Source organism: Salvelinus namaycush, chromosome 26 (assembly GCF_016432855.1).
Source record: "Salvelinus namaycush isolate Seneca chromosome 26, SaNama_1.0, whole genome shotgun sequence".
In the NCBI taxonomy this organism is placed as follows: domain Eukaryota; kingdom Metazoa; phylum Chordata; class Actinopteri; order Salmoniformes; family Salmonidae; genus Salvelinus; species Salvelinus namaycush.
This window is the reverse complement of record NC_052332.1, coordinates 4,492,870-4,516,466: the sequence shown is the minus strand read 5'-3', so window position 1 is coordinate 4,516,466 and position 23,597 is coordinate 4,492,870. Positions and strand designations below refer to the sequence as shown.

The 23,597-nt window shown below is 42.8% G+C and overlaps 2 protein-coding genes across 4 annotated transcripts in view; both read left to right on the top strand.

Annotated features, from left to right (window-relative positions):
- Nucleotides 1-8,334, top strand: part of LOC120020925 (calcium/calmodulin-dependent protein kinase type II subunit beta-like) — a 62,852-nt gene extending 54,518 nt beyond the window's left edge. Inside the window, exons 15-21 of the mRNA XM_038964563.1 lie at nucleotides 2,210-2,269; nucleotides 3,081-3,119; nucleotides 3,753-3,798; nucleotides 4,749-4,824; nucleotides 5,172-5,266; nucleotides 5,478-5,717; nucleotides 5,836-8,334. Of these exons, the coding sequence (XP_038820491.1) occupies nucleotides 2,210-2,269; nucleotides 3,081-3,119; nucleotides 3,753-3,798; nucleotides 4,749-4,824; nucleotides 5,172-5,266; nucleotides 5,478-5,713 (552 nt within the window). The 3' untranslated portion in view covers nucleotides 5,714-5,717; nucleotides 5,836-8,334. The remainder of the gene's footprint in view (nucleotides 1-2,209; nucleotides 2,270-3,080; nucleotides 3,120-3,752; nucleotides 3,799-4,748; nucleotides 4,825-5,171; nucleotides 5,267-5,477; nucleotides 5,718-5,835) is intronic.
- Nucleotides 8,335-10,531: 2,197 nt separating this feature from the next.
- LOC120020919 (2-oxoglutarate dehydrogenase, mitochondrial-like) overlaps nucleotides 10,532-23,597 on the top strand; it is a 53,429-nt gene continuing 40,363 nt past the window's right edge. The window contains exons 1-2 of one of the 3 annotated variants that reach the window (XM_038964553.1): nucleotides 10,532-10,673; nucleotides 15,512-16,029. In XM_038964553.1, the coding sequence (XP_038820481.1) occupies nucleotides 15,796-16,029 (234 nt within the window). In that variant the 5' untranslated portion in view covers nucleotides 10,532-10,673; nucleotides 15,512-15,795. The remainder of the gene's footprint in view (nucleotides 10,674-15,511; nucleotides 16,030-23,597) is intronic. The other 2 variants (XM_038964548.1, XM_038964549.1) reach the window with 2 other exon arrangements.

The following is a 23,597-nucleotide window of genomic DNA, read 5'->3' as shown; positions in this document are numbered from 1 at the left end:
AGCCCAGTGGTTACATACTGTAACTAACAGGAATGGACCAGGACCACTTACTCTACCTCTTTCCCTCTCTCTGTCTGAATCACCCATTCATCTATCCTCTCCACCCCTCTCTCTCTCTCTCCATCAACCCCCGCCACCACCACTCTCCACCACCTCAAGGATGAAATGGCTTCTCCTACGCTGGGTTGGGTGTGTTTGAGTGTGCGTGTGTGTGTGTGTGTTCTGTCGGATGAGAATGCTACTCTTGCTGTGTGTCTGAACTTTGGGAACCAGGAAGACAGACATAGAAGCTACAATATCATCCACTGCACCACTGGCGTCGCTTAGCAATCATCTCAATACACATACACACACACACACGTTTTTTCTCTCATATTGTTGCTATGGGGCAGTATTCTGCATCCACTAGCTATATATCCATTCAATTTATATCCACCATATAGGAGCATAATTGGTGTCTGGTCTCTTACATTTCAATGATTTATGTGTTTGATTATTTTATTGTTTCTATATTGTTCTAGGATCATTTGTGTAACTGTAAATCATTCCTTTTTTTTTTTTACATACAATCCACACTCATCCTCAGCATTCTTCATACCCCTTATGGTGTTCATGTCCGTCTCACTCTCTCCTCCATCTCATCACTTCATCCAGAGATGGAAATCCAGCCCCAAAATGCACATCTTGGTGAGGATATCATTGTAGCCCTCTTCCTCCCTTTTCTTCTCTCTTTCTCTCCACCCCTTCTCCTCTCCCTCCTCCCCTGTTTCTTTCCTCTTCTTCTCTCTCTCCATCCTCTTTTCCTCCTCATCTCTCTTCTTCCCCTCCTCTTCTCCTGTCTGCCTTCTCTATCACATGTTCAATTGTCTCTTGCTCATCCTCTCTTCGTGAGTCACTTGTCAGTGATTGCTCATTCAGACAGTCCACCTGAGAGTGTGTGAGAGAGACAGACAGACAGATGTGCTATGTTGCATTGTTACGGGTTGTGACATGACAAAGTATTATCCGACTTGGTATGAGGGGCTAGCCATTCTCCCAAACACAATCAGTTATTGTGTGTGTGTGTTTCCTCTCTCTTTTCTAGTCTCTGAAGTGTCTGTGTTCTGGTTTATGTTGTTGGTCTTGGTCAAATATGCCACGTTCCAGGTTCCACTAAAACTTCTGATATGCTTTGATATGATTGATGGAATTGGAGTGCTTCTCGCTACATCTCACACATGCTCGTTGGGTAGGTGGTACAGCGGAAGGGGAGTGGTGGGTATGGGTAGGGTCGCAGATGAAGAGACCTAATCCAATTCAGCTCTAAACCATTTGACCTGCTGAGCTTCCAGTTGATCAGACTTGTGTTCTATGAGCTGTAGGTTGTCTATCTATCTCGGCTCAATCACTTCTAACCCAGCCCACACACACTTACCACACCCTTCGATAGCCTCAATCACTTCTAATCCCACCCACACACACTAACCATGCCCACGATAGGCTGGCTGCACACTAACCAGAACCTCTGATAGGTTGGCTGCACACCCACTGACTCACAGTATTGATCCTGCCCAGTATATCAGTCCAGTGCGATTGAATGAGTGCGTTTCCTGATAGATATAGACCACAGCCATATTAGCCTCAGCGGGGTCGTAATATGCCACTAAAGGAAGCGGTTCAATTCCCTATTCCTTTCATCTATCTCTCCATCTACACTTCTCTCTATATATCTGTCAATTAAAGATAAGTCATGACATAGCACAAGTGGGGGGGTGGTCTTGACGAGAATAAAATAAAATAAAAACTGTTTCACTGTTCAACCAATCCAGTAAATGTAGAGGAGGAGTTGAGATGGAATGTCGCCTTGTTAATGTCCAAAAAATAAGAAGTCACGTCACAGGCTCTCTCTTCCATTTCCCCTGAAAACCGGAACATCCGGTTGTTTGCGACCCGCTGAGGCTAATATGGCTGTGGTCTATACTATCAGGAAACGGACTCATTCAATCGCAATGGACTGATATACTGGGCAGGATCAATACTGTGAGTCAGTGGGTGTGCAGCCAACCTATCAGAGGGTGGTCCGGGGGTGGCAGCTTAACCACTAGACCAGCCTCCGGCACATATGTCTTTTATCTAACCTCACCCACATCCTTACACCCACACCTCTCACTTTCCCTGTCTGTTGTGCCATAATTTAACCCATTGTTTTTTTTTTGGTCCACTGCTGCAGCCTAACAGCACGAGAAACAGCACAGTCACCAGCCCCAAAGGAACCCCCTCTGCTGCACTGGTACACTCCTCCTTTTATATATCACTCCATCTCCCTCTGTCTCTATTCAACTTTATTCTCTATTTGTCTCTGTCAAGTCTCAATTTCCTCTGTGTTTTTGGTTGGTCTGTATCTGTTTTTCTCACTGTCTGTCTGTGTCTGTTAATCTTTCTCTCTCCATGTCGATCGATCTGTCTTTGTCTCTGCATCTGTCTCTCTTTCTGTCTTTGTCTTTGCCTGTCATAACCCCTCATCGCCTACCTGTCAGTATTGGTTCTGTGTGCGTGTGATTATTTGCATGTGTGTTTTTTGTGTGTGCGACTATGTTTTACATGTCATGCTCAGTCAGGTTGTAATGGCGTTCAGGTGCCGTCATCGAGTAGCTACCATGACTAACTGGTTGAAGCGCAGTCACCAGTCATTGCCCTGTGACATTTGGTCTATTTGTGGGTGATGGCGTTGTTGTGTGTCACTCAGGTGAAGATATGGGTGCTGGTTGGCTTTGGGTTTTGATTTGGGTTCATTTTAGGTTCTTGCCAGTGTGAGAGTGCATGGCTATGTGAGACTAGTTTTGGGATTTAGTTTTCTGAGAGGAATTCTTCATATTACCATTTCCTTCCATTAAGCCTTGGATAAGCCTTTCACAGGGGGAAAATCTCTCTTTCTTTTCCTTAAATTTAACCAGTCTTCTTCTCTCACTCTCTCCCTCCATATCTCTTTCTCTCTCCTTTCTCCGCTCCTACAACTCTGCTCTCGAGCATCCCTATTTCATCTCTTGTGTGTCATATCTTTCTCTCTGTTTGTTTCCCCCTCCCCCTCTATCTCTCTATAGGAGCCTCAGACCACTGTTATCCATGTGGATAGGAACAAGGTACATCCTCCTTCCATCCCGCCTTTTTCTCTACGCCTTTCAGTCCTCTCATCTTTGTCTTCTCTTGCTTTGTCCTTGGCAAGCTGGTGTGTTTGAGTATTATAGCGCATGCATGCGCACGTGTGTGTGTGAGAGTGAGTGTGTCCGTGCGTGCGTGTCTATCATGACTCCTGGTTGGAGAGTGTTGTGTGGGTTGTAGGTCTGGTCTTTGTGAGTTTTTTTTTTAGGTCTGGTGATCCTGCATTCCGCAGTCAGACAGGCCTGGGAACAGCTGCTTTGTATAATCACATTGACACAAAACTACCCACACTACATTATGTGGAGATATATTGTCCACTATCCCCACCTTGTGGAAGTAAATGGAACTGGGCTCTGTGTGCCATGTCTTGCAAAATGTGGTGGTTTAGACTGGTATAGATCACTGCATGTATGGACAGCACACTGGATGTGTGTCATATTTAAGGTGGACAGCAGGCAAATGACCTGTTTTGTGTGTGTGTGTGTGTGTGTGTGTGTGTGTGTGTGTGTGTGTGTGTGTGTGTGTGTGTGTGTGTGTGTGTGTGTGTGTGTGTGTGTGTGTGTGTGTGTGTCTGCATTGATATGTGTCATTGACATGTCTCTCTGTGTCTACAGGACTCATCTGACAGCAACACCACCATTGAGGACGAGGATGTGAAACGTGAGTCTGACAGACACACACACACACACACACACAGAAAAGAGGGAGAGTAAAAAGGGAGGAGAGGGGAAGGAGAGAGGAAGGAATGGAGAAAGAGAGAGGAAGGAAGGGCATTTTAGGATGTCCAGCAGCTAAGTATACAGTAAGCTCTCCTGCTGGGCTGCTGAAAGAGAGAAAGAGCAAGGGATAGGGGGAGGGATAAAGGGATAGAGGGAGATGGACCTTCCCTGGTAAGTCTTATCTATGTACAGGAATAGCATGATGAGCTCAACGTGCCACACAGGCAATGAGAGAGGGTAGAGGGAAGCAGAAAGGGACAGAGCGAAAGAGGAGGAGGAGAGGAGTGAGGGAAAAGAAAGACAGAAGGAGGGATTACGAGGAAAGGGAGAGAAAGAGAAGAAGAAAAGAGAAGAGAAAGCGACAGAAAAGAGAGGAAGAGAGTTAAAGAAAGAAAGGAGTTCTCCATTGAGGATGAAAGACTTTTCCAGGGAAGGTTCTAGTGACTGTAGCCCAGTGGACTATATCTGGTCAAGTCTTTCTATTGGAGAGGTCTTCATTCTGCATGGCCCTGCATATACCTCTATGGAAACCTGAGTGGCAGGACTGTACATTATGGGTGAGTGTGTATACCATGCTAGGAAAGGGTGTGTGAGTGTACTTATGCGAGGCTCAGAGGATGAGAGAGGGCGATGAGAGGGCAATAAAAAGAGAGAGAGATGAATGAGAGGATTTGCCAACATGAATAGCAAGCAGTCTGGTGAGTAACTCTGCTATGACAACATAGTTACACAATGCAGTGTGTGTTTGTGAGTGTGTGACTATGTTTTGTATGTGTGAATGTACAGTATGTGTGTGAGCTTCTGCTGTGTGTTCGAGAATGTAACAATGTGTTGCTCAACCGTTTTACTGTCCCGTACCTGTGGTCACTATGTTATTGGTTCCCTCTGCAGTGCGAAAACAGGAGATCATCAAGATCACTGAGCAGCTGATTGAAGCTGTCAACAATGGAGACTTTGAGGCCTACGCGTGAGTACACTACAACTCGCAGCCTGAACCTTACCATAACACTACACATCTGAGCCTGCACCTGGCCCTAACACTGCAACACCCAGACTGCACCTCACCCTAATAATGTCTGCTATATTATTGTGCGTAATAAGGTAATTTTCCCAGAGATCAGTGCATTTTAGCTAAGGCAAAATGGTGCCCTAGCCTGCGCCTCACTATAACAATTCAACTCCCATTCTGCACCTCACCATCGCCCTACAACTAGAGGTTCTAAACTGAAATTGCTTGGCTGCCATTGTAGCCTGAGCTGTTGCGTTGAGCTGATTTGTTGTGAGCGGATGTGTTGTATTGTGTGTTTTCAACAGGAAGATCTGTGACCCATGCCTGACGTCATTTGAGCCAGAGGCCCTGGGGAACCTAGTGGAGGGCATGGACTTTCACCGGTTCTACTTCGACAACCGTAAGACAAGAATAACACGACTACTACACAACTACTACACAACCATTACACAACCACTACACAACCATTACACAACCATAATAAGACAACAAGTGTAGACAACCGTAAGACAACCATTACACAACCACAAACAGGTACCACAAACAAACCTTTCTCGCCCCCCCCACCACACAACTATTATACAACCGTAAACATCTATTTCTCCCTCTAGTTCTCTCTAAGAACAGTAAGCCCATCCACACCACCATCCTCAACCCTCACGTCCACCTGATTGGTGAAGACGCCGCCTGCATCGCCTACATCCGGCTCACGCAGTTTGTCGATGGCACGGGCCGCCCACGCTCCAGCCAATCAGAGGAGACGAGGGTGTGGCATCGCCGGGAGAGCAAGTGGCAGAACGTTCACTTCCACTGCTCTGGAGCACCGGCCGCACCGCTGCAGCAGTAAACCGGTACACATAAACACACACACACACGCACAAAACCACGTACACGCTCATTCTCTTACTCTCTTACTCACTCACTCACTCACTCACTGTATACGTGTGTGTGTGTGCTTTTGTCTCCCAGGAGGAGTAAGAGAGAGGGGAAAGGGAGAAAGAGAGTTGTAGAGAGAGAGGAGAGGAGGATGGAGAGAGATACCTGCCCCCCTATCATTGCAGCGCTCCCTACTGGCCAGTGCATGCTACTGCAGCGCAACAACACACAACCTCAACCCTTCCTGGACGGACACACACACACAAGCTGCAGCATTTGACCGCTACTGCAACCATATCAATCCATTAGAAATGTTTTCAGACTCGAACCAACAGTCCTGTATTCAAGCTCTCCTCTCCCTCTCTCCCTCTGCTATAGACCCACCCCTGGCACACATACATATAGGATCTACAGTTTAAATCAAGTGTATTACTGTATTATTATTTATATTATTACTATTACTACTATTGTTGTTATTATTACTATTATTGCTGCAAGTAAGTTGTTGTTGTTGTTATATTGAAACTTTATAATATCTTTAATGGTCCAGTTGAAACTCTTTAAAGTGGTTTGTCCCTGGTTTGTTCGTAAAGGCAAGCATGACTTCTCCAGTGTTATTCCCAGTGACTATTGTTGAGTTGTTCTCCTCCAGTGAAATCACATTTTTACTTAACACATACCAAAATTAGCTACTCAAAATGGTGTTGAGTTACAATTTGCGGGCTTGCATTTTTTTCATGCTTATTTTCATGATGCAAGTACGAAGAACGGACATTTTCCGTAGCTAATGGCATTTTTGCATTGCGTACTTGTGTAAAGTTGAAGTTAGATTTAAGGCTGCTTCCCAGCTGGCGTATGAACTGGCCACACGTTGCACAACAAACCCACTGGATTAGTGTAGTCGTGTGTTTTTCCTGCTGTTTTGCTTGTCTTTTATTTCCGAAATATGGAAACAGGCTACCCTCTAATGAACTGTATGCTCCCGCACCCCCACCCCACCCCTTTGGCGTGAGAAGACGAGGGAAGGCGATGCAGCATGTATCTTTCTATATTGTTGTTATACTTGATTCTCTGTGTGTTGAGCAGTGCAAATAATCACTGACTATACCTTACGTTTTAAATGATTACACACCATACTACAGTGTCATTGTGGTGACTACACTGCATTATTTGCATGAATTTGAAACACGACGATAAATTTGGTGTTATTGTTAATTGTGTGGATTTTTTTACTGAATGCTGGTGATCTATGAACTCCTATGTCTATTTTCTGAACTTTGTAAAGTGCATCAAAGTATTTTTGTCTGGCGCGCATACCGTCATGATGATGAGGATCATGATGAGGATGGATAATGATGACAAATGTGTAATGATGATGCTGATAAACATGCTTTTGTACAGGCTCTATTGCTGAGGCAGAGTGGGTTGGTCACTAACAGTGTTTCATATGGTTATTGGTTTGATTTTATTGTGAACAGATTTGGTACCTATATATATCCAGGGGCATCATTTATAACATGTTAGTACGCACAGATTTGATCATAAATTGTCCATATGGCAAAATCCACATCAACGATGTGATGACAATATGCAATTTACATAGATTTTGCATTAAGTTTTGTGATTTATAAATGAAAAGTTTTTTTTTTGTGAACAACTATTTATGGGTGTTGACATTTAATCATATTTTAAGAAATGATTATACAATTGTGTGATGGCAGAAATGTAATATAGCAACTAAGAACTTTTATAAATGAAGCCCCTGGTCCAGGGGGCCCACATGGTGTGCACTGCAGGCTTTTGTTCCAGCCCAGCACTAACACACCTGATTCACCTAATCAAGGGCTTGATTGTTAGTTGATGAGTTGAATCGGGTGCATCAGTGCTGGGCTGGAACAACAAACTGCACATAGTGTGGTTCAGTAGAGTGTACCAGTATGTAGTGTCCCTCCCTCCCTGTTGACTTGCCTTGCTGTCTGGCGATGCACTTAATCCTAGGACCCCTAGGGGGAGCCACCATATACACTGAAGCACCTTTATCTAAAAGGTTTAGAAATTGGGTTAAACATTTGGGCTTGTCCTAAGACTTGCTCTGGCATACACACACTTTAAGGCTCCAGTCACACACAGGGCCATGCACTTTGTGTTTTTCCAGTAGTCCCTTACCTGTGTAGTCTCAGTAATAGGATCAGAGCTAATCAGGCCAGCTAACACCTTCAGGTTAAGGTCACTCAGAGAGATGGCATTACCTCACACGGTCATTGATGAAACGAAAACTGTTTTGTGTGCGTGCGTGCGTGTATATTCGTCCTATCCCGCTCTAGTTACATAAAGCCAACCGCTCCAGTATTAGTAGAGTCCTGTTAGTCCTAACCTTCATTTTAAGTCCTCTGTAGAGAGTCAACTATGGGCTTGCCATCAGACTCACATCATCCACTTTCACAAGATGAGTTTGTAAATGTGAATCCAATATTTCTCTTCTTGGTTCTTCTTCATTGACGATGAATTCTGTTCTTCCAATTAGCATTCCTCTATAACAATGATGTGTGTTGAGGTGTTATACAATATGTTACCAATAAAGAGAACTCTTGTCAATGCTAAGATCAGCTGTGTCTAGATCTCTTCCTGACACCAAGGGAAACACACACATCTGCTAAATCATATTGGGAGCAGAATAAGCACTATTGGCTGAAACCTTGTGTGTGTGTTTTTTATTTACACTTCCTCTTTCAATTATAATGTGGGGAGGTCAAAATAATGAAAAAATATCTACCAAATCTATTCATTTTAAAATGTTGTTTACTTATCCTTGCCATTATCGTACCTGATGATAATGTTTTTGCTAACGTACGATCTGGGTCACCGGTTTGCCTGGGAAAAGGTTGAATACCCCTAATAGATAGGTAATTGATCAGATCAACGAATGGAACAGTGAATGCCGACAGAGTTTAGTGTGAGGAACCTGTCCATGCCCAGTTTATAACCAATAAAAGACCATTCAACTCCTTATTATTCCATATTAAAAGCTACACGTGTACATACCTATTTTATGACTTTGTTACAATATCATTATTAAAGGCTACATCGCACATTGTTTTGTAGCACAAGGTTACACTTACTGCTGTTAAAGGTCAAATGCAGCCATTTTTATCTCAATATCAAATCCTTTCTGGATAACAATTAAGTACCTTTCTTTGTTTGTTTTCAATTATAGTTGTCAAAAAGAAACAACAGCTTGTTAGCAAAGAGCAATTTCTCAAACAATAATTTAGCTAGGACTGTCTATGAGTGGTCTGAGTTGGGAGGGGAAAACTGAAAACTGGATGTTATTGGCAGAGTTTGGAACTTTCTTTTTTTATTGGTCTATTAACTAATTTACCACCTGGTGTTGTCGCCAGGCAGGCCAAAACACCATCCCACCAAATTTCACAGTATTATTCCAACCTTATATTGTGGAAATATATACAAAACACAGGAAATCATGTTTTTGACTGTTCTGGGCCTTTAGATTATGCATTTATGGCAGACCAAATATATCCTCCCACAGGGCAAAAACTCTGAAATTACGTTGAATCAAAGTGGAAAACTGATTGGATTTGCAAAAAGTCCTCAACGTAAGAGAATTTCGCATTTTCCGCCCAATGTCTATCTGCAGGCTGCTAGCTAGCTAGGGGACACCGGTAGATAGTATCCTTCGCCCCCGCCTACCAAGCACTGCCTTCCGGCAGTTCTGTTAATGCTACGGCGAGGAAAGTAGCTAGCTAGCTAGGACAGGTACACCACAGGTACACCAACAATTAGCAATATGTTTCACCGGATGTAGAAATCTGAAGCATCCGGTTGGCGTTCCACGATGATAGGAAGCCCAGGGGCCGGCAGTGGGAGAAGATGGAGCTAGATGGATTTTGGCCGAAATTCTATAAATTTTCTCATCGATGAAACATTTGATCTCAATACAGTTCTCTGTTCCTAAAACTAGAATATTAAAACATTAAAGCATGCTTTTGCGGCACAGTCGATAGCGCGCCGGACCTTGGGCTAGAAGGTCGAGAATGAACAGAGTGGACTACGTTTTGTAGACTTTACCCTTTATCACAGTTTACAAAAATTGCGTTGTTTATCGGTGCAAGAGCGGTTGCAAACGTGCGCTTCATAAAGTAGGCGTTCCCTAATGGGAATATGCAAATACATGCTAGAACGTTCCAATAGAATCTCGCAAGCTCGTGCTTGGCTCTGCCCACCTCCTTGCTTGTTCTGCCCACTATGATTAATTTGCTCCAATTGGAAACGACAGGCTGTGCTCTCTCTTATGTTATTTAAAAATTATATTTGTGTACACAGTGTCCTTCACCCCTGCCTGCCAAGCACTGCTTTCCCGCAGTTCTGTTACCGTTACGGCGAGGAAGTAGCTAGCTAGTGTAGCCAATCCACCACCACATAGTGATTACCCTCACCGTAACGTTAAAATAACGCTGACAAAGCAGTGCTCGGCAGGCGGGGGCGAAGGACACTGTGTGCCGGTGTACTAACTAGCTTGCAGCATCAATGAGAGTGGGCGCGGCAGGTAGTAAGTGACGCGGTCATGTAGCAAACGTAGTCTGCAGATAGACCCTGTTTTAATGATTTCACGTTGAATTCGTGTTAGTTGACAACTCAACCAACATGTAATCTAAACTAGACGTTGAACAGTCCAATAATAAGTAGATCACATGTACCTTATCTCTTACATAAAGAAAGCAGAAAATGTGTGCACCTCGCTCCTCTCCTACAAGGATGACGTAACAGTGTGACGAGCACTTGAGTCGGACAGTGCGATCAGAAAGCCTGCCAGCCAGTTGACAGAAGAGACATACGGTGAGAACAGTCTCGGAAGGCGTCTAGCAAGCAAGTTAAAAGCTAGTAGCCTACGAAAAGCCTCGAAGTCGCGCAAAGTAAGTACAGTAGGCGCTTTCTAAAATTATTATTGCGTTATTTGAGTAAAACGCGCCAGTCATAGCTTTTTAGACCGTGTCTATAGGTTGTCGAACTCGTGGGTATTGCAGTTTTCTTATTTGTCTAAATATATACATTTACCGGGTCCTTTATTTATATATATATATTGTATTTATTGTATATATATATATATATACAAATCTAAAATCATTAATTATATGTTTACCAGCCAAGTATAGGCTACCAGTAGCTGACACACATGATGCGCGCACAAAGCGCAATGCAAGGTCACGTGTTGGGTAGCGGTGCGTGGGTAAAATCACTGGGGAAGCCAAGCCAGCAAAAAAGCCATATTTCAACCAATGTGATAATTGCGTTGCTTGCTCTATAACCCATTCGTTCATATGCCACAGTGATATACAATTGGCAGACACAACAAAAAAACAACAGTCACACAGTGGTGGAATAAATTCAACCACACATATGTTTGTTTCATCCCAAAACCGGAGAACAACATCTGTCTGGTGAAGTCCACAAAGCAAATATTGCATGTAACAAACAGTTACATAACCTACAGCATGGTCAAGCAAATTAATGTTTCCGACAGTTTACTGAACAACTACTGATTTAGAACCACTGAGAGACAGGAGCACTACCTATTCCAGCACAATTTCAACTTAAACATTAAAACATTATTCAATCAACAAGGATATACACTTAGTCTAATATAGTTAAAACAAACTTAAATGTGTGTGCTCAAGTAAATCAATGTTGCTAAATAACATGTGGCTGTCATGTGGCTGGATTTCTGTGTGTGTGTGTGCTCAAGTTAAAAAAAACATGGACCTACCCTACTTGTAGACTAGAAGCCAATGCCATCCTCCTCACAACATGAAAGACTGTCATACAGTAGGCCTAGTACACGCTTTTTTTTTTTGCTTAATATTTTCAACTTGTGTGTTGATTTACAGTGCAGTGGTCCAAACAGAAGTGTATTTATACACACACACACACACACACACACACACACACACACACAAACTAGCTAGCTTTTTTATTTGAATTGTATTTATTTAACTAGGTAAGTCAGTTAAGAACAAATTCTTATTTACAATGATGGCCTACCCCGGGCCAAACCCTCCCCTAACCTGGATGACGCTGGGCCAACTGTGCGCCGCCTTATGGGACTTCCGATCACGGCCGGTTGTGATACAGCCCGGATCAAACCCGGGTCTGTAGTGACGCCTCTAGCACTGTGATGCAGTGCCTTAGACCGCCGCGCTACTCTGTCCCCTTTTAGCTAGTTGAAAAGCGAAGCACGTGTGTTAAGTACGGAAAATGTGGGCAAGACATACTGCATATATATGGTGGACATCGGGCATAAAAGCCGATTTATGGTCATTCCGGGTTCTGTATTGGCCATACAGCATTTATTGCAATGCAGCCTCTGCAGAAGTCAGGGCATTCATACTTCTTGCAGAGCAGCGCTGTTGTGAAGGAAGTTGTCAAGGAAGTGAGTTTGTGTTTATACAGGACAGACCGCCCCCACCTACAGTCAACCAATCATGTCAATGCGGAACTATACGAAGCCTTCTGCATTGTTTCAAAATTTGGGAGGTGTACCGAGCTTGATTTGGCCTCCGCAAGCCTCTGGAGGCTCTGCAATTGTGTCACACCCTCCGTACGGATTCTCTGGACCTCATTGCTGGGTCAAGCGTACTGTAAATCGGCTTTAACTTCCTCACATGGGCAACAATGAACCAGCTAAGTTAGCTAGCTAGTTAACGTGAGCCTACTAGGCAACATCTAGGCTACATATTAAACTTCAATTGTCTCACACCGTTATAATCATTGGCCTGTACGGAGAATTAAGTCAAAACCAGAAGTCCAAATCCCCATCTCCATCCATGGCTTAGGAAAGGGCTGAATTTAGCTAGCTAGCTACTGCAGTACAACAACACAAGCAGAGCAGAAACAGACAAGTTTTTCTGACATTTACATTTGCTTTTGATGTAATTTGATTGGTGTGAAGCCAAATCCAACCTGGCCTCCCTTGGGGGGTGGTTTTGCTGCGTCAGGACTACCCATAGTTGAGCTCAGCTCAATGCTGTTTGGCAAATTATTTTATAATTGTTTTATCAAAGGGACGCCAAAAGCATGCTGGCATCAATCAAATGCTATGTCGGCAACATGTCATGCACTTTGTCCAGACAGCATGAGATACATGCACTACACATACTGAGACAGAGGGGCACTGTTTCCCTCACTCTGATGATTTCTCCGGTGAGATATAGATTCAGATAATTGAAGGAAAATTATGAGAACACAGAGAGATGAAAGATAAATAGTTTTATCATTTTAAATGTTTAATTGGTCAAATATTTTGGGAAGCCTGGATTCCCTTGGCATCCATAACTACACGCCACTGCATGTGTTTTGACATGCTACTGACTGGCTCTACATTCGTGGCCAAAAGTTTTGAGAATGACACGAATATTAATTTTCACAAAGTTTGCTGCTTCAGTCTCTTTAGATATTTTTGACAGATGTTACTATGGAATACTGAAGTATAATTACATGCATTTCATAAGTGTCAAAGGCTTTTATTGACAATTACGTGAAGTTGATGCAAAGAGTCAATATTTGCAGTGTTGACCCTTATTTTTCAAGACCTCTGCAATCCGCCCTGGCATGCTGTCAATTAACTTCTGGGCCACATCCTGACTGATGGCAGCCCATTCTTGCAGAATCAATGCTTGGAGTTTGTCAGAATTTATCGGTTTTTGTTTGTCCACCCGCCTCTTGAGGATTGACCACAAGTTCTCAATGGGATTAAGGTCTGGGGAGTTTCCTGGCCATGGACCCAAAATATCAATGTTTTGTTCTCCGAGCCACTTAGTTATCACTTTTGCCTTATGGCAAGGTGTTCCATCATGCTGGAAAAGGCATTGTCCGTCACCAAACTGTTCCTGGATGGTTGGGAGAAGTTGCTCTCGGAGGATGTGTTGGTACCATTCTTTATTCATGGCTGTGTTCTTAGGCAAAATTGTGAGTGAGCCCACTCCCTTGGCTGAGAAGCAACCCCACGCATGAATGGTCTCAGGATGCTTTACTGTTGGCATGACACAGGACTGATGGTAGCGCTCACCTTGTCTTCTCCGGACAAGCTTTTTTCCGGATGCCCCAAACAATCTGAAAGGGGATTCATCAGAGAAAATGACTTTACCCCAGTCCTCAGCAGTCCAATCCCTGTACCTTTTGCAGAATATCAGTCTGTCCCTGATGTTTTTCCTGGAGAGAAGTGGCTTCTTTGCTGCCCTTCGTGACACCAGGCCATCCTTCAACAATCTTCGCCTCACTGTGCGTGCAGATGCACTCACACCTGCCTGCTGCCATACCTGAGCAAGCTCTGTACTGGTGGTGCCCCGATCCAGCAGCTGAATCAACTTTAGGAGACGGTCCTGGCGCTTGCTGGATTTTCTTGGGTGCCCTGAAGCCTTCTTCACAACAATTGAACCACTCTCCTTGAAGTTCTTGATGATCCGATAAATGGTTGATTTAGGTGCAATCTTACTGGCAGCAATATCCTTGCCTGTGAAGCCCTTTTTTGTGCAAACCAATGATGACGGCACGTGTTTCCTTGCAGGTAACCATGATTGACAGAGGAAGAACAATGATTCCAAGCACCACCCTCCTTTTGAAGCTTCCAGTCTGTTATTCGAACTCAATCAGCATGACAGTGATCTCCAGCCTTGTCCTCGTCGACACTCACACCTGTGTTAACGAGAGAATCACTGACATGCTGTCAGCTGGTCCTTTTGTGGCAGGGCTGAAATGCAGTGGAAATGTTTTTGGGGGGATTCAGTTCATTTGCATGGCGAAGAGGGACTTCATAACATTCTGGAGTATATGCAAATTGCCATCATACACACTGAAGCAGCGGACTTTGTGAAAATGTATATTTGTGTCATTCTCAAAACTTTTGGCCACGACTGTACACAGTTTAGCACAGCATTTTCTGGGCTCCAGGGCCGTGCACAGACCTTTCAGGGGGCAGCTGCTCAAATTGAAAAAAAAAAATTTACATATATTTTTGGGATGCTTACAGGGGTCAAAATCAAATAGCTAAATGATCCTTGGTATGACCATCTTAAAACAATTTGATATGTTAGCGTAGTAAGACATCAAGGAAGACATCAAAACTATGAATCAGAGAGGTGCGGGGGGCTGCCTTAATCGACGTCCACGTCTTCGGCGCCCGGGGAACAGTGGGTTAACTGTCTTGCTCAGGGGCAGAACGATTTTGAACTTGTCAGCTCTGGGATTCGATCCAGCAACCTTCCGGTTACTGGGATATACATCACAGAAGACTGAAATATTGTATTGACATTTCTTTGGAAGTATCCCAAAAAATGATGCTGAATTATGATTTAGACTGGCTGAGAAAAACTTCTTGCCTGCCTGGCTCATCCCGACTCCCAACACATTCATTACTATGGGACAGCTAGAGATTGAATATCTATATTGACACTGTGTGTGTGTGGGGGGGGGGGGTCAGTGTGTGTGTTTCAGCCTGTTTCAGTGTGTAGGTCTACGTGTGTGTATATACGTGGAGGAGTGTGTGTCTGTAAGTGTGAATGTGACTAAGGTCTTTTTTTAGCAGACTCTTATTTGCCATTTAGGCAGCCTGGTCTAAATACATAAATAATGATATATGATCCAGCCCATTTCATAAATGTGTTACATGTGCACACAGCACAGGCTGGGTCAGTGGGAACTGGGAAGTATGCCTGTGTGTCTGTCTGATTATGTACTCTCTCTCTTTAACGATTTACAGGACTGGACCAACGAGTGAGAGAGAGTAAAAGAAAGAAGCAGTAGAGAGAGGACACCCTGTACTCTGTGTGTACCGTGCTCCTGGAAGAAGTTTCCTGTAGGCCCCAGATCCAGGATCAGCTGCCCCTCCTCCAATCTCAATCTTAATCTCAGGAGGGAAGCACACAACTGAACTAAAATCAGCATCTAGAGGATAACTTCCTCCTAATCCTGGCGTTCCCTGGAGACAGGTGTTTTTGATCTACTTCCAGGTTTAGCGAGAGGAGCCACTGCTGATAGGCTACCATGCACCGCTTAAGGACTACGGTTGTTAGGCTGCGGCCTATCACGGCCCCCCAGACAGCCAAGAGCCAATCACAGGCCAGGTTGGCAGCAGTGAGAGGGGCTTTGAGGACGTTTCAGCCAATGAGGAGTTACACTGCGTCGGTGTCGGCCGAGCCTTTTCTGAATGGGACTAGTTCTAATTATGTGGAAGAGATGTACTACGCGTGGCTGGAGAACCCTAGGAGTGTACACAAGGTAGGAGACTGTGTGTGTGTGTGTGCGTGCATGTGCGCGCACGCATGGAGTTGCTTCCCAGGACTATGGCCTCTATGTTCAAAACGCAGTGGGACAAGAGTTATGCAAACACCACGATCAATAACCTTTGGTCAGGGCAAACACACATGAGCGCATACACACTAGTGATGCGCAGGTTGACTCATAACTCGCAATACCTGCGGTTATATCCGCGGGGCGAGCGGGTTTAGGGTCCAGAAGTATTGTGTGGATGAAGGGCTGGTGGGCGGTTTTGAATAAAGAGAAAACAATGCATTAAAAAACCATAAATATATCATTCTTGTGCAATTCATATCTATAGGCTACATTTAGGGTTTTCTTTCAAAAATAAAACTGACGTTGGTGCGTAAGCCTAAGCTTTAGGGCCCTAGCTGTACGCACGCCAAATAAACAGCAATTGCCAAATGCTTTTGGGAGCTTGGACAGAAAAAGTTCGGTCCACTGAGGCAAAAAAGACAATGCCGGAGTTTAATTCCATAAGAGAAAAGCTGCGAAATGGAGAGTTGAAAATAAAGAGAAGGGAAGGCCAGAACAGTTGCCTAATGTTTGGGAAAGATGTTTTGTGTGGTGATTGTTGTTGTTTTTTTACATTGGATAAAACTGGATAACTGGATAAAACTAGAAAATGGTATATCATACGCTACAGTTGAGGAACAATGGAAAAGTAATTCTGCTTTGATAAACTTGTAACTCCACTTTTGGAAAATGGCCCTTGAATGTTTTAGTACACCTACTAGAGAGCACTTCTTTGTCTACACCCATTCGGCATCATTCACATCCTCTTTTTTTATATATATATTTTTTATTTAACCTTTATTTAACTAGGCAAGTCAGTTAAGAACAAATTACTATTTACAATGACAGCCTACCCCGGCCAAACTCAGACGACGCTGGGCCAATTGTGCGCCGCCCTATGGGACTCCCAATCACGGCCAGATGTGATACAGCCTGGAATCGAACCAGGGACTGTGGTGACACCTCTTGCACTAAGATGCAGTGCCTTAGACCACTGCGCCACTCTGGAGCTCTTAAGCCTTAGTCCCACCCATCTGTTTAGTTATTCAAATTTGAGGCCATGTGAGTACGGTAGTGTGCTAAATAAATAATGACCATATCATATAGCTGACAACATCTTAACTTTAGCTAATTTGTATTTGTTATAACAGGAAAATAAACTCACAACAAGATCATTATTTGCAAGTTATTGGCGAGCTAATTACAGAAAATTGCTTATGGTTGTAAGTGTGACGAAATAAATGCAGGGCATTCTACCAGAACATTTTAGAACTTGGAAACTGTCACTTTGGCCTAACGTTATATTCTAATTTGACTTTGGTGCAGGTCATGTTTTTCTTCACATTACCATGTCTGTTTATTTGTCACATGCACAGGATACAGAAGGTGTAAATGTTACGCCCCTGAAAAAGGGGAGAAATAATCACGAGAGTGATAGGTGTGGTTTACTCATTGAAACTTTTAGTGCAATTTTTACATAAGTAACACATTTTACAGAATAACAGATCTACAGGAAATAGATCGTTTTGTAGGGTACAAGGCTTATTCAAGTCACAACAGTATACACTGTATATCACTGAAACAAATACTATTTTCAATATAACTGTCAAGCACAAAGCTTTAACTCAGTAAACCATAACTCAATTTATCAACAGGCAATAAAGCGTTTGAAAAACCATTACACAAATAACACCGCAAAATATCTTATTAACAATGCACATGTCCAGTCACAATCGACATTAAATGGCAGCTACGTAGCAGTATGAAGCTATTCTTCGCTGCAACCGAGCAGGGCTCATATTACTCTCTGCAAACTTAACTAACTTCCTCAATATGTTACTAAGACACACCTTAAACACTCTTGACATGTTAGTGAGTTATAACATTTAAATTACTCTTTTTTATCATCAATAACGTACCTGAAAAAGGGGAGAAATAATCACGAGAGTGATAGGTGTTGTTTACTCATTGAAACTTTTAGTGCAATGAGAAAAAGACCGCGATTTCTCCAGGACCTTCAGTGGAGACCCAGAGCAATCGATCTCAGGCTCATAGATTAAGAGCATTTAGTAGATCACAGATTAACACTTTTACCCACGACAAAATAAAGTAATCAACATAACGTTTACACATTCCTCTCACAATTCATACCCTTTGTATGCTTGACGGATTTTAACACAATTATATAAATGTTATCAATCTATCAACTAATACTGAATGCATGATCTTCTTAACCTTAGATGTTTTAAGATCCTCACATACTATGAACTTACTAATACTTTTTAATGTATAACAGGCTATTAGTATTTCCTTTAACCTGTCACATAAACGGTACAATGAAATTGTTACTTGCATAGTGGAGTATTTTTGTTTAGACATGCAGCTAGCTAGCTAAACAATGAACCATAATCCCAACTCATAACGTTACTACCCTGTATGAATCTGCTGGTAGCTAAAACTAACCAAATAGCTAAGTTCAACGTTAGCTAGCTAGCTAACATTAGGCAATAACTAGCAATGCAAATGGCTCTGAGATACAAATAGTATTACTACACAGATCATACACGTAACGTTAGCTAGCGAGTCAATCAGCTAACGTCAGCTAGCTAGCTAACAGTACAATGAGAGCAACTTTCTAACAAAATTAGAAACGTACAATATATGAAAATATAGCTAGCTAGACTTTCCTACCCGTATACATGGATGAATTCTTCTCCCTCTCTTTCACAGATGCCATGGTTGCCCTTAGTTTGAAGATGTAATCCGGAGACAGACAGGTGTTTTATATAACAGTCTTCTATGTGTTCTCTTTTTGACTCCCTCCGCATTATTTGCATTCAAATTCCAGAATTGTATCCATCTCCTTAGCTATCATACTCTGCTTCCACCGGGCATTCCACTGATTTCAAAACTCGGTCCTCCAGAAAGTGGAGAGCATTAGAAACACTTATGCAGTTCTTTGTAATATCTTTCAAAATAGCCACGTTAGAAAAGATTACCTGGGGGGGATAAAATGGCGCCGTAGAGAAAACACAGCATTTCAGAGAGCTCATTAGCATAGCTAACACAATTGTGGATCTGGTGATTCAAAAGATGACTGATAACATTACTAAAGGGATAGGAACGGTCTTGGAGGCAATAGCAGGCCATTCAGTCGAACTACAGAAGGTTGTCAAGCGTGTTGATGAGGCGGAAGGAAGAATTGCTACTGTGGAAACTCTTAACTACATCAATGGACACTAGGATAAAGGCACTCGAGAAACAGGTGCGTGAAATGGCAGAGCACATTGATGACTTGGATAACCGAGGACGCAGATGCAATATCCGTGTGGTGGGACTCTCGGAAATTCTGAAGGGTCACGTTCAGTTAAATTCTTTGAGGAATGGATTCCTGGCTACCTACAAATGGATACTAAGGCTGGTCGTGTGAAGCTGGATAGAGCCCATCGCTCTCAAACATCGATACCCGGTCCCAACCAGCGCCCACGGCCAGTGGCTATAAAGTTCCACAACTTCACCGACAAGCAGCGCATTATGGATGCGGCTAGACGCATCGGATCTGACGGTATTCAACGCCAAGGTCCAAGGGTCTCATTCTTCAATGAATACACACGAAGACGCAAGGTGTTTGAGGTGATTATGCAGACTTAAGAGTCTACATTGGAGATTTGAAATCCCCTGCATGTTAGCTAGCGGGGAAACCCCCTTTTGGAACTTGACATGTATATTTTTCTGTTGTAGTATAGTTCGGGTTCAGGGTTCATATAGTTTGGTTTGGCCCGGTGAGAATGGGGAGAGTTTAATCCATGGGGAAAGGTACCACCCTATCTTTACAGTAGGATTCAGTCTGCATATTGGTTAGTCAAAGTGCAATGGCAGGTAACAGACTGTGTTTATGTACATGGAACATTAGAGGGAGCCATAACCCAATTAAAATGAAAAAAGTACAAATGAAATATTGATATTTCTCTGTTGCAAGAAACTCATTTGGATGATAAGGAGCATCTGAAATTGCAACAAGGGGGGTTTGGCCAAGTGTTTTTCTCATAATTTACATCCAGAAGTAGAGGTGTGGCAATTCTTATGAAAAAGAATCTACCACTTAAGCTGTTGAATTGTGTGAAAAATACATGTGCTTGTTTTGTTATAATTTAAGGTACTTTACAAGGGAAGGACATTTCCATTATGAATATTTACTGCCCACCCACCTGATTTCCTCACTAAGGTATTCCTAGACTTCTCAGAATTAAACTCAGACACTGCAGTGATTGGAGGAGATTTTAATTGTTTTTTGAACCCAGTTATTGACAAGTTTCCCAGCAGCATAGCTTCACCCTCTCCTCAAGCTAGGTCGCTTAAAGGTATTTGTGATGATCTGGGGTATGCTGATGTCTGGAGAACCTTTCATCCCTCCAACAGAGAGTTCACCTTTTACTCTGCACCTCATGGATGTCAGACTAGAATAGATTACTTTTTTATGCCCAGGATGTCTTTGCAGTCTGTTTTATCTGCCGATATAGGAAGCATAATCATATCTGATCATGCTGAGGTGATCCTGGACATAAAACTCAAAGGGGCACCCAATCCATCAAGACATTGTAGATTGAATACAACCATTCTTAAAGACCATACATTTACATCATATTTTATTACAGAGTTTAAAGCATTTTTTTCTATTGACTCTTAATCAACAGATAACGCCTCGCTCTTTTGAGAAATCTGTAAAGCGTACGCCAGGGTTCTGATTATGTCATACTCAGCCACTAAGAGGTGGAAAAACGTGAAAAGCAAAAAAACGTTAGAGGGTGAATTGGCAACTAAAGAGAAGATTACATAAAAATGTCCACTCCTGCTCTATTAAAGGAAATATCAGTCCTTAGTTCAACATTGGACTCTCTCCTAACACAGGATGCTGAAAAGAAAATGAGATTTGTCAGGCAAAAGCTTTATGAACATGGTGATAAACCTGGAAAATATTTGGTGTACCTAGCTAAAAAGAGAGCAGACTCCCAGTCAATTGCTACTATTACTGATTCTGATGGCAACCATTTATATGAAAATAAATGGATAAATGAGCAATTTAAGACATTTTATGCAAATATTTATGCCTCAGAAGTGACAAATGATGGACCCAAACTAATGGAGGACCTATTTTCTAAGATTGAGCTCCCAACTATTTCCAAAGAACAGAGGTCTCTCCTTAATGCCCCTATTACCAAGGAAGAGATAATTTTTGCAATTGAGAAACGGCAAAATGGTAGGGTCCCAGAACCAGACAGGTTTTGTAGTGAGTTCTATAAGAATTCCACGGCCTGATCCTTGAGCCATTGCTTGATATGTTTAGCCACTCATTTTCAAATGACTGCATCCCTCAAACGCTGAGGGAAGCTAACATATCACTTATTCTCAAAAAGGGAAAATGCCCAGAGAATGCCCATGCCCTTGTTCCTCATACAAACCTATTGCTCTTCTGAACGTGGATAGAAAATTGCTTTTTAAAATCCTACCCACATGACTAGAGGACTTATTGCCACTAATTGTGAAATGGGACCAAACTGGCTTCATTAAGGACCGTAACTCATGTAATAATGTCAGGCGGCTTCGTTGGTAGGCTTGAATAACATTAAGAAGTGCTGTGGATGGTCTTGTGCTTTCCCAAGATGCTGAAAAAGCATTTGACCGTGTGGAGTGGTCCTACCTATTCTTTGCTCTAACTAAATTTGGTCTAGGTGACAACTTTATAAAATCCTCAGTCTACTGTCCTTACTAATGGGCTAAGGTCAAAAAGCTACTCCACACACAGAGGTACCAGACAGGGATGTTCTTTGTCCCCTCGCCCTATTTGCGCTCGCTATGGAGGCCATAAGAGTAACACCTGCTATACATGGTCTGCTCATTGGTGACATTAATCATAAAATGAGTTTGAATATCAAAACATCATCAGCATACAAACTGAAAATTTGCATGGAAAATCTTTCCCGTTTCTTTTTTGTTATTGCATTTTCTCACCTGTCCCTAAATGTCTTTGCTGCTCGAGAGAAGTAGATGAAAGAGAACTTGACCAATGTCAAATAGATTGAAGCATTCTATCGATGTGTGACATTTTCTGGTGAGCAAGGGTTTATTTAGTCTACTAGGGCAACAAGTAATGACAGATGAGAAGCTGCATGTATAGTATCTAATTATAGACAAGTTGACTTAACAAATCCAGAGTGGCACAGCAGTCTAAGGTACTGCATCTCAGGGCTAGAGGCGTCACTATTCAGACCCTGGTTTGATTCCAGGCTGTATCACAACCGGCCGTGATTGGGAGTCCCATAGGGGGGCGCACAATTGGCCCAGTATCGTCCGGGTTAGGGTTTGGCCGGGGTAGACCGTCATTGTAAATAAGAATTTGTTCTTAACTGACTTGCCTAGTTTATTAAAAGGTTAAATAAAAAAAATCTAAATAACAAATAGCTTGTGAATAGAATGTCATTCCAGAACAGATTTGTTCCATGTTTTTTGTGAGGTTGTTATTTATTCTCAGTGTCAGGAGGCCAGAGAGATGTTAGAAGAGAAGGTTTCTGATTAGGAACATTAGTTCATGGCAGCGTGTTGTTAGAATGACGTAGCTGTCAAAAGACAATGGACTTCTTTTTGGGATTTGCGTGTATTATTAGGTATTACTGCACTGTTGGAGCTAGGAACATAAGCACTACGCTACACCCGTGATAACATCTGCAAAAATGTGTACGCGGCCAATCACATTTGATTTAGAGGCTGATGGTCTGTGTGCGTGTGTATGCTGAGAGTTGCAATATTGTGTGGTCTATAGGGGCATACGCAGATGTGCATACGCATGCATGCACACACAAGCCCCCCCCCCCCCCCCCCCCCCCCACACACACATACATACATTTGCATTGAAGTTTAGCAGTCGTTGTGGTATTCTAGTGATAACTGCCTAATCTCTAAAGCCCGTAAGCTCATTAGACTTCTCCCAGGTTAGAAACAGTTACACGTATGTGTGTGTGTGTGTGTGTGTGTGTGTGTGTGTCGTTGACCACATGGTTGACCCAGTCTTACTCAATATGCCAAGTCAGAGCCTGGAAGCTTCACCAGTGAACCAACTCAATGCCTGTGTGTCGTCATCATTGAATAGCTGTGTGTGTTTCTGTGTGTGTCTGTCTGTCCGTCTGTGTGTCGTTGACCACATGGTTGACCCAGTCTTACTCAATATGCCAAGTCAGAGCCTGGAAGCTTCACCAGTGAACCAACTCAATGCCTGTGTGTCGTCATCATTGAATAGCTGTGTGTTTCTGTGTGTGTCTGTCTGTCTGTCTGTGTGGGTTTTTACATGTATTTGTGTATATGTGCGTGTGTGGTTGTACATGCCTACATGCATGTCAAATCAATTCCAATCAAATTGTATTTGCCATTATTTTTCAGAATTTGCTTGTGTGTGCGTACGTGCCTGCATACATCCTATGTGTTTGACTGTGTGTGTGATACAGCTGTTCTAACAAATTGTT